This window comes from Nerophis ophidion, linkage group LG11, assembly GCF_033978795.1.
Source record: "Nerophis ophidion isolate RoL-2023_Sa linkage group LG11, RoL_Noph_v1.0, whole genome shotgun sequence".
NCBI lineage: Eukaryota > Metazoa > Chordata > Actinopteri > Syngnathiformes > Syngnathidae > Nerophis > Nerophis ophidion.
This window is the reverse complement of record NC_084621.1, coordinates 346,707-356,204: the sequence shown is the minus strand read 5'-3', so window position 1 is coordinate 356,204 and position 9,498 is coordinate 346,707. Positions and strand designations below refer to the sequence as shown.

The 9,498-nt window shown below is 40.1% G+C and overlaps 1 protein-coding gene across 3 annotated transcripts; it reads left to right on the top strand.

Moving 5' to 3' along the window:
• The first annotated feature begins 1,913 nt into the window (after positions 1-1,913).
• Positions 1,914-9,252, top strand: LOC133561490 (tapasin-related protein-like). Of its 3 annotated transcripts, none has more exons than XM_061914780.1 (9): positions 1,914-2,054; positions 2,201-2,263; positions 3,790-3,996; positions 4,067-4,336; positions 4,417-4,617; positions 4,701-4,868; positions 6,463-6,566; positions 6,641-6,866; positions 6,942-9,252. In XM_061914780.1, exons 1-9 carry the CDS (start codon positions 1,988-1,990, stop codon positions 7,031-7,033), a joined length of 1,398 nt encoding a protein of 465 aa, XP_061770764.1. In that variant the 5' UTR covers positions 1,914-1,987; the 3' UTR covers positions 7,034-9,252. The 3 variants fall into 3 exon arrangements, with proteins under 3 accessions (XP_061770764.1, XP_061770766.1, XP_061770765.1); XM_061914782.1 differs by having other exon boundaries at positions 1,917-2,054; positions 6,966-9,252; XM_061914781.1 differs by having other exon boundaries at positions 1,936-2,054; positions 2,204-2,263.
• The last annotated feature ends 246 nt before the right edge of the window (positions 9,253-9,498 follow it).

Sequence of the window (9,498 nt, the reverse complement as noted above, 5' to 3'; positions counted from 1 at the left end):
TATCGGACTGTCTGATTGTGGCGGTCCGCTCTCTGTACGATCAGTGCCAGAGCTTGGTCCGCATTGCCGGCAGTAAGTCGAACACATTTCCAGTGAGGGTTGGACTCCGCCAAGGCTGTCCTTTGTCACCCATTCTGTTCATAACTTTTATGGACAGAATTTCTAGGCGCAGTCAAGGCGTTGAGGGGTTCCGGTTTGGTGACCGCAGGATTAGGTCTCTGCTTTTTGCAGATGATGTGGTCCTGATGGCTTCATCTGACCGGGATCTTCAGCTCTCACTGGATCGGTTCGCAGCCGAGTGTGAAGCGACCGGAATGAGAATCAGCACCTCCAAGTCCGAGTCCATGGTTCTCGCCCGGAAAAGGGTGGAATGCCATCTCCGGGTTGGGGAGGAGACCCTGCCCCAAGTGGAGGAGTTCAAGTACCTAGGAGTCTTGTTCACGAGTGGGGGAAGAGTGGATCGTGAGATTGACAGGCGGATCGGTGCGGCGTCTTCAGTAATGCGGACGTTGTACCGATCCGTTGTGGTGAAGAAGGAGCTGAGCCGGAAGGCAAAGCTCTCAATTTACCGGTCGATCTACATTCCCATCCTCACCTATGGTCATGAGCTTTGGGTTATGACCGAAAGGATAAGATCACGGGTACAAGCGGCCGAAATGAGTTTCCTCCGCTGTGTGGCGGGTCTCTCCCTTAGAGATAGGGTGAGAAGCTCTGCCATCCGGGAGGAACTCAAAGTAAAGCCGCTGCTCCTCCACATGGAGAGGAGCCAGATGAGGTGGTTCGGGCATCTGGTCAGGATGCCACCCGAACGCCTCCCTAGGGAGGTGTTTAGGGCACGTCCAACCGGTAGGAGGCCACGGGGAAGACCCAGGACACGTTGGGAAGACTGTGTCTCCCGGCTGGCCTGGCCGGGATCCCCCAGGAAGAGCTAGACGAAGTGGCTGGGGAGAGGGAAGTCTGGGTTTCCCTGCTTAGGCTGTTGCCCCCGCGACCCGACCTCGGATAAGCGGAAGAATATGGATGGATGTTCTGGAAAATCTAGAAGAAATAATGAATTGTCTTTGTTAGAAATATAGCTTGGTCCAATTTGTTATATATTCTAACAAAGTGCAGATTGGATTTTAACCTATTTAAAACATGTCATCAAAATTCTAAAATGAATCTTAATCAGGAAAAATTACTAATGATGTTCCATAAATTCTTTTTTAATGTTTTTTCAGTTGAATTTTGAATTTTAAAGAGTCGAAATTGAAGATAAACTATATGTTTCAAAATTTAATTTTCTTTTTTTTCCGTGTTTTCTCCTCTTTTAAACCGTTCGATAAGTGTTTTTTTCATCATTTATTCTCTACAAAAAAAACTTCTGTAAAAGGAAAAAAAATGTACGACGGAATGATAGACAGAAATACCCATTGATATATATATATATATATTAAAGGTAAATTGAGCAAATTGGCTATTTTTGGCAATTTATTTAAGTGTGTATCAAACTGGTAGCCCTTGGCATTAATCAGTACCCAAGAAGTAGGTCTTGGTTTCAAAAAGGTTGGTGACCCCTGATGTAAATTCTAGCTGTCGGCCCAGAAAAGTCCTCCCTTTGGCAATGGAATTGCGAAAGTGTACCATCTGTGTATCAAAATTTTATGAAATCTTAACAAAATACAACTCTTCAAAGTCAAAATACATAGCAAATGAGAATGTATACATTTTTCAAATACAATATTAAAATAACATGAGAAAAATAATATTCAACGTATAAATATTTTCTCATTACCAAAACACAAAAATTTATATTTTGACAAAAGTCAAATAAAAGTAAATAAAAAAATTATAATTTAATGAATAGAACACATACTGTACTCACTTTTCTTAAAAATCCTCCACTCCGAAGCTCTAACCTAAAAGTGCCTTGTACTCGTCTCCAAAACAACCTCTGAGGCAGCAGGCTTCACTTTCGTTTTCACTCCAAACACTGCTTGCTTTGCGCATGCGTCACCCGTCGAGCTGCACAGAAGAGGCAACGTTTTTAAAGTGTCTCTTCTTGTCACAAGAAGGTTAGTAATTACTAACGAACTGTACTATTGTGATCTTTTGAGTGTGTGGAATAGTTTGAGTGTATTTCTGTCTTAACTTGATGTAGTTTTTTGTTCAAGTCAAAAATGAAAGTAGATTTGAACGTGATCTGTTTCATTTGTCCAAGAAGAGACTTCCGGGATGGTGACAGGAGTCATTTTGTTCGGACTCTTCACGACCTGCGTGTGTGGTAAGCACTTGTGTTTAATTAAAAAAATGTATATGTAATAAACTTATTAGAGTTGTACCTCGGCGTGCGAGTTATTTTGTTCCGTGCATGGACGTAATTTGGATTTCCGAGGCGGGGTTTGGGATTAGGGGGCGTGGCTTGAAGGAGCGTACTTGAAATAATTAAATGCATGTCATTTTCTTTTTTTCGCTTTTTTTGTTTGTGCGAAACAATGATATTTAATAATTAATACTATTTGATTAAAACTTAAATGTATTCAAACACATGTTTTGGATTTTATGTATACATGAGCAAATTAATAATTAACGTGGACCCCGACCTAAACAAGTTGAAAAACGTATTCGGGTGTTACCATTTAGTGGTCAATTGTACGGAATATGTACTGTACTGTGCAATCTACTAATACAAGTTTCAATCAACCAATCAATCCATCAATTATTAAAACCACAACAACACCCTCTTATTGAAACATGCAGAAACAGCTAAACCAGGGGGGCCTAATCTATTTACACTGAGGGCCACTTACTGAAAAACAAAGCATGTGGGGGCCATTTTCAAAACCAATACAATATATACATTTACATTTTTATATTGTATTGTTGAGTTTATCTTCAATTTCGACTCTTTAAGTTGAGTTTGTACCAAAAATGGATACAAGGATGATACAGCAAAGGATTGGGAGAATGTCATGTGGTCAGATGAAACCAAAATAGAACTTTTTGGTATAAACTCAACTCGTCGTGTTTGGAGGAAGAAGAATACTTTTGTAAGTGCTCCAAAGCCAGGAAGCAGAGTCTCCTATATTTGATATATAAGGATAAACCACTGGGGTTTACAATTAGCCGTCGTGTTTGGAGGAAGAAGAATACAGAGTTGCATCCCAAGAACACCACACCTACTGTGAAGCATGGGGGTGGAAACATCATGCTTTGGGGCTGTTTTTCTGCTAAGGGGACAGGACGAATGATGCGTGTCAAGGAAAGAATGAATGGGGCCATGTATCGTGAGATTTTGAGCCAAAACCTCCTTCCATCAGTGAGAGCTTTGAATGCTTGACCAAATACTTATTTTCCACCATCATTTACAAATAAATTCTTAAAAATTCCTACAATGTGAATTCCTGGATTTTTTTTCCACATTCTGTCTCTCACAGTTGAAGTGTACCTATGATGAAAATGACAGACCTCTGTCATCATTTGAAGTGGGAGAACTTGCACAATCGCTGGCTGACTAAATACTTCTTTGCCCCACTGTATATTTATAAAGGATATTTGAATTGTTGCTATTTTTAGAATATATTTTTTTAAATCTCACGTACCCCTTGGTATATTTTCAAGTACCTCCAGGGGTACGCGTACCCCCATTTGAGAACCACTGACCTACAGAATAACAAAAAGCCAGGAGACAGCTAGTATCCCGAGGACTGTGTTGTGATTGTAGTTTTTAGTCTGTAAAACAAATCCCTGTCCCTAGAATAATAACCTTGCTTCTTTTCTTGGATTTTCTATTCGAACTGTGATGCGCAGCGTCCGGGGTTGCTGACGTGGTCCTGTCCTGCGAGTTCATTGGGGACTCAGTCAGAGGGCAAGGGGATTCTGGCTTCACCAGATCGCCGGCTACCCTCATCTTGCGAGACGTCTCCATTGCGTCCAATGATGAATCGCTGGCAGCGCTCACACCATTTGTTCCACCCTTCCAGCCGGATCCATCCGACCTTCTGTTCGAGTCCAAAGGTTATTTCCCTCTTCCCCACCAGAAAAAAAATGTCTCCTCTTCTGACGTTTCCCCCTCTGTCCGTGGCAGCGCCAGCCTGGGAAATCCCCAACGCGGAGTTGTTGCTCCACGCTGACTGCAACGAGCAGGAGGTGATGTGCGAAATAACCGCTTATAACCCCCGCGGTTTAAAGACAGAGTCAGGAACCAGCTATTTCATGGTGTCCATCGATGTGAAAGGTGTGGACTTCAGCGCTATGTTGATCCTCCACACCTTGCCTGTGGTAGCGGACCAGATGACCGTGATGCAAACCGCACTGGGCCTACCTATGAGCCATGCTGGAACGCTGCTAACTGAGTGTGAGGCACAGTTATTACCCAAACACAACGGTTTAGTGTTAAAGCTGCTCTAAGACCTCTTTGTCCCTCTACCTCCTCAGTGTCCTTTCTGGTGTTTTCCACTGCCAAGGCTCCATCTGGCCCTCTGAAAGCCGATTGCCTCCTCAGCTGTGGTTTCAAGTATTTAGAGGCATCGCCTGACGAGGAAGTGCGCATTGAATGGCGACAGCAGTATCGGGGAACAGGCCAGAAAATCTACACGATGAAAACAAAGCTCAACGATTCAGAAGGGAGCACAGAGGGTAAGTGCGCGTGGCGTTAAGGTCAGCATTTGTCTCAGAACGTAGGCACCATGCTGAGGATTGTGCTGTGTTTCTGTTCTCAGTGCATAATGACAGAGGGGAATCGAGCATGGATGCTGCCCGGGTTGTTGGTCAAGGAGACACGTCTTTGACCTTGAAGAATTTAAAGGTGTCGGATGTGGGCGCCTTCATCTGCTCTGTGTTTTTAGGTCACTTCCACGCCCAGCAAGTGGTCAATCTCCAGATATTTGGTAAGTTTCACATGCATTGGACCTTGTTACCCTATATTGTGCGTGTGTGTGAATGGACAAACATATGGTTACAGTATTTGTGTACGTGACGAGGCAGGCAAATGTTTACATCGTGTGAATGGACGGACAGATGTTTATAGATTGTGTGTATGTGAATGAACATAGGTGGTAAGTATTTGAATGTGTGGATAGACAAACTGGTGTTGTAGTTGCCTGTATGTGAATGGACAGATACAGTAGGTTTTATACCAGGGGGTCCATGGGAAGTCCCAAGTAAAAAAAAAAAAATTATTAAAAAATTAAAATATATATAAATATATATATATATATATATATATAAAGTATATATATATATATATATGTATATATATATATATATACATATATATATGTGGCGTTCGGGTGGCATCCTGACCAGATGCCCGAACCACCTCATCTGGCTCCTCTCGATGTGGAGGAGCAGCGGCTAGGGAGGTGTTTAGGGCACGTCCAGCTGGTAGGAGGCCACGGGGAAGACCCAGGACACGTTGGGAAGACTATGTCTCCCGGCTGGCCTGGGAACGCCTCGGGATCCCCCGGGAAGAGCTAGACGAAGTGGCTGGAAAGAGGGAAGTCTGGGCTTCCCTGCTTAGGCTGCTGCCCCCGCGACCCGACCTCGGATAAGCGGAAGATGATGGATGGATGGATGGATATATATATGTATATGTATATATATATATGTATATGTATATGTATATACAGTATATATATGTATGTATATATATATATGTGTGTGTGTTTATATATATATATATATATATATATATATATATATATATATATATATATATATGTGTGTGTTTATATATATGTATGTATGTATATATAAATATATATATATATATATATACAATATATATATATATATATATATATATGTATACATATATATGTGTATATACTATATGTACAAATCCCGTTTCCATATGAGTTGGGAAATTGTGTTATATGTACAAACATAAACGGAATAAAATGATTTGCAAATCCTTTTCAACCCATATTCATTTGAATGCACTACAAAGACAAGATTTTTGATGTTCAAACTCATACATTTTTTTTTTTTGCAAATAATAATTAACTTAAAATTTCATGGCTGCAACACGTGCCAAAGTAGTTGGGAAAGGGCATGTTCACCACTGTGTTACATCGCCTTTTCTTTTAACAACACTCAAAAAACGTTTGGGAACTGAGGAAACTAATTGTTGAAGCTTACAAAATGGAATTCTTTCCCATTCTTGTTTTATGTAGAGTTTCAGTAGTTCAACAGTCCAGGGTCTCCGCTGACGTATTTTACGCTTCATATTGCGCCACACATTTTCGATGGCAGACAGGTCTGGACTGCAGGCGGGCCAGGAAAGTACCCGCACTTTTTTTTTTACAGTTAATGATTATTTGGAAAAAAAAAAAAGTTTATCAGTTTGAACATCAAATATGTTGTCTTTTTAGCATATTCAACTGAAAATGGGTTGAAAAGGATTTGCAAATCATATATATATATATATATATATGTATATATATATATATGTATATTTCTCTATCTCGCCCTTCTTTCTAGAACCCCCCATCGTTTCACTCTCAGAGACGAAGCTGGTTTTAAAGGGGGGCGTCGCCCAGACTATAAGGTGCCATTGCAGTAACTACTTCCCTCTGGATGCTCAGGTCCGTCAGCACACTTTAAAAAGCCCGCACCTGGCCGACATGCAGCACTTCACGTGGTGGTATTTACCTCGCAGGTGGAGTGGTTGTCACGCTCGCCGACAGACAAGGAGCCCACCCTCTTCCCCGACCAGGGCTCGCTGTCCAGCCACCGGAAGCACGGCAACGGCACCTACACCCTCTCGTCCCGCCTCAGCGTGCCCGCCAGCGTCGCCAACGGAACGGAAATCATCTGCAAGGTGTCACACCAAGCTCTGGATGCTCCTCTCGTTGTTAGTCTACTGGTAGAACACCAAGAACCAGGTACTTCTGACCTATTTCTTGTTTGAATGTCCACATCAATTGACATTAGAAATATCACTAAATGTTGTTTAATAGCCGTACTCTCTTGTCATTCTACAGCTGACTACTGGTGGGTGCTGTGCTTCCTGTTTGTCACTGTGCTCTTCTTCTACCAGCTCCTCAAATAGGTAGATCACAGGTCACTCTGTGACTTCATTACTATTTACTTTAATTCAACTCAGACTTTGGTCGTTGTGTTTTTTTGCACTATTATTTGCGTTTAAATAAGTCAATGAATTATTTTGTTGTGTCAATTAAGTTGTGTTTCTATCAATGGTTTAGTTTATTTTGAACATTCTTCAAGGAGCTGTTTGCAACTTGTTTAAAGTGAATAAAAAAAAAAAAAAAGACAACACCATCTGCTAGCTCAGTGGTTCTCAACCTTTTTTCAGTCATGTACCCCCTTTGGACATTTTTTTAATTCAAGTACCCCCTAATCAGACCAAAGCATTTTTGGTTGAAAAAAGAGATAAAGAAGTAAAATACAGCACTATGTCATCAGTTTCTGATTTATTAAATTGTATAACAGTGCAAAATATTGCTCATTTGTAGTAGTCTTTCTTGAACTATTTGGAAAAAAAGATATAAAAATAACTAAAAACTTGTTGAAAAATAAACAAGTGATTCAATTCTAAATAAAGATTTCTACACATAGAAGTAATCATCAACTTAAAGTGCCCTCTTTGGGGATTGTAATAGAGATCCATCTGGATTCATGAATTTAATTCTGAACTTTTCTTCACAAAAAAAGAAATCTTTAACATCAATATTTATGGAACATGTCCACAAAAAAAAATCTAGCTGTCAACACTGAATATTGCATTGTTGCATTTCTTTTCACAGTTTATGAACTTACATTCATATTTTGCTGAAGTATTATTCAATAAATATATTTATGAAGGTCTTTTGAATTGTTGCTATTTTTAGAATATTTAAAAATAAAATCTCACGTACCCCTTGGCATACCTTCAAGTACCCCCAGGGGTACGCGTACCCCCATTTGAGAACCACTGGGCTAGCTTATGTTGCCATTAGTGCAGGGTTCTTCAACATTTTCCAGGCCAATGACTCCTAAACTGAAGTAAAGATGGAACGAGCACCCTTACACAGAGTGGTGTATAAAAAGAGTTTGGCCAACTCGGTTTCAGGCGATCTCATCAATGATTGGCCGAAAGTAGAGATGTCCGATAATATCGGACAGCTGATATTATCGGCTGATAAGTGCTTTAAAATGTAATATCGGAAATTATCTGTATCTGTTTCACAAAGTAAAATGTATGACTTTTTAAAACGCCGCAGTACAGAGTGGTACACGGACGTAGGGAGAAGTACATAGCAGTTGCGTCTCCCAGTCATACTTGCCAACCCTCCCGATTTTCCAGGGAGACTCCCGAATTTCAGTTCCCCTCTCGAAAATCTCCCGGGGCAACCATTCTCCGGAATTTCTCCCAATTTCCACCCAGACAACAATATTGGGGGCATGCCTTAAAGGCCCAATCACTTAATATCTACGGCTTTTCACACACACTAGTGCAGTGCTTCTCAACCTTTTTTCAGTGATGTACCCCCTGTGAACATTTTGTTTAATTCAAGTACCCCCTAATCAGAGCAAAGCATTTTTGGTGGGAAAAAGAGATAAAGAAGTAAAATACAGCACTATGTCATCAGTTTCTGATTTATTAAATTGTATAAAGGTGCAAAATATTGCTCATTTGTAGTGGTCTTTCTTGAACTATTTGGAAAAAAATGTATAAAAATAACTAAAAACTTGTTGAAAAATAAACAAATGATTCAGTTATAAATAAAGATTTCTACCCAGAAAGTAATCATCAACTTAAAGTGCCCTCTTTGGGGATTGTAATAGAGATCCATCTGGATTCATCAACTTACTTCTAAACATTTCTTCACAAAAAAATAAATCTTTAACATCAATATTTATGGAACATGTCCACAAAACAATCTAGCTGTCAACACTGAATATTGCATTGTTGCATTTCTTTTCACAGTTTATGAACTTACATTCATACTTTGTTGAAGTATTATTCAATAAACTTATTTATAAGGGATTTTTGAATTGTTGCTATTTAAAAAAAACATCAAGTACCCCCAGGGGTACGCGTACCCCTATTTGAGAACCACTGAGCTAGAGTATGTTTCGAACTATATATAGACGTATTCTTTTGGTTTATTTTGCAAGAAAAACGACAGCAGTTGCATGCATCTGGGCACAGCCGCACACGTCCTTGGTAGAAGTCATGGCGCCTGTTTTTTAGTTGGTCATACTTCCTTTACACACGACTCTGCCCCGATGTAAATATCTTGTATAAAATTGTGTTTCAAATGAAAATGGTCCTTCAGGTACTTTGTTATTGTACTATATGCACTGTATTCTTCTGCCTGTGCAAGCTGCAACTAATTTTGGAGCAAACCTCTTGTTATCAGCGTTGGATTAATGATCAGAAGTATTGAAGTAGGGCTGTCAAAAAAATCAGATTGATCATATTTTGGAATTTGTATTAATCGTGATTAATCGCAAGTGATGACTTGCTTGCATAATTAACATTTGCTAAATAAAGACCCCAATATTTGTGCA

What these genes read in the sequence shown, in the direction of transcription:
- LOC133561490 (XM_061914780.1), top strand. Translation starts at nt 1,988, where the DNA reads ATGCGTCACCCGTCGAGCTGCACAGAAGAGGCAACGTTTTTAAAGTGT. An exon ending in TCTCTTCTTGTCACAAGAAG is followed by an intron (nt 2,055 to 2,200) that starts GTTAGTAATTAC and finishes CATTTGTCCAAG; the next exon opens with AAGAGACTTCCGGGATGGTG. An exon ending in GGTAGAACACCAAGAACCAG is followed by an intron (nt 6,867 to 6,941) that starts GTACTTCTGACC and finishes GTTGTTTAATAG; the next exon opens with CCGTACTCTCTTGTCATTCT.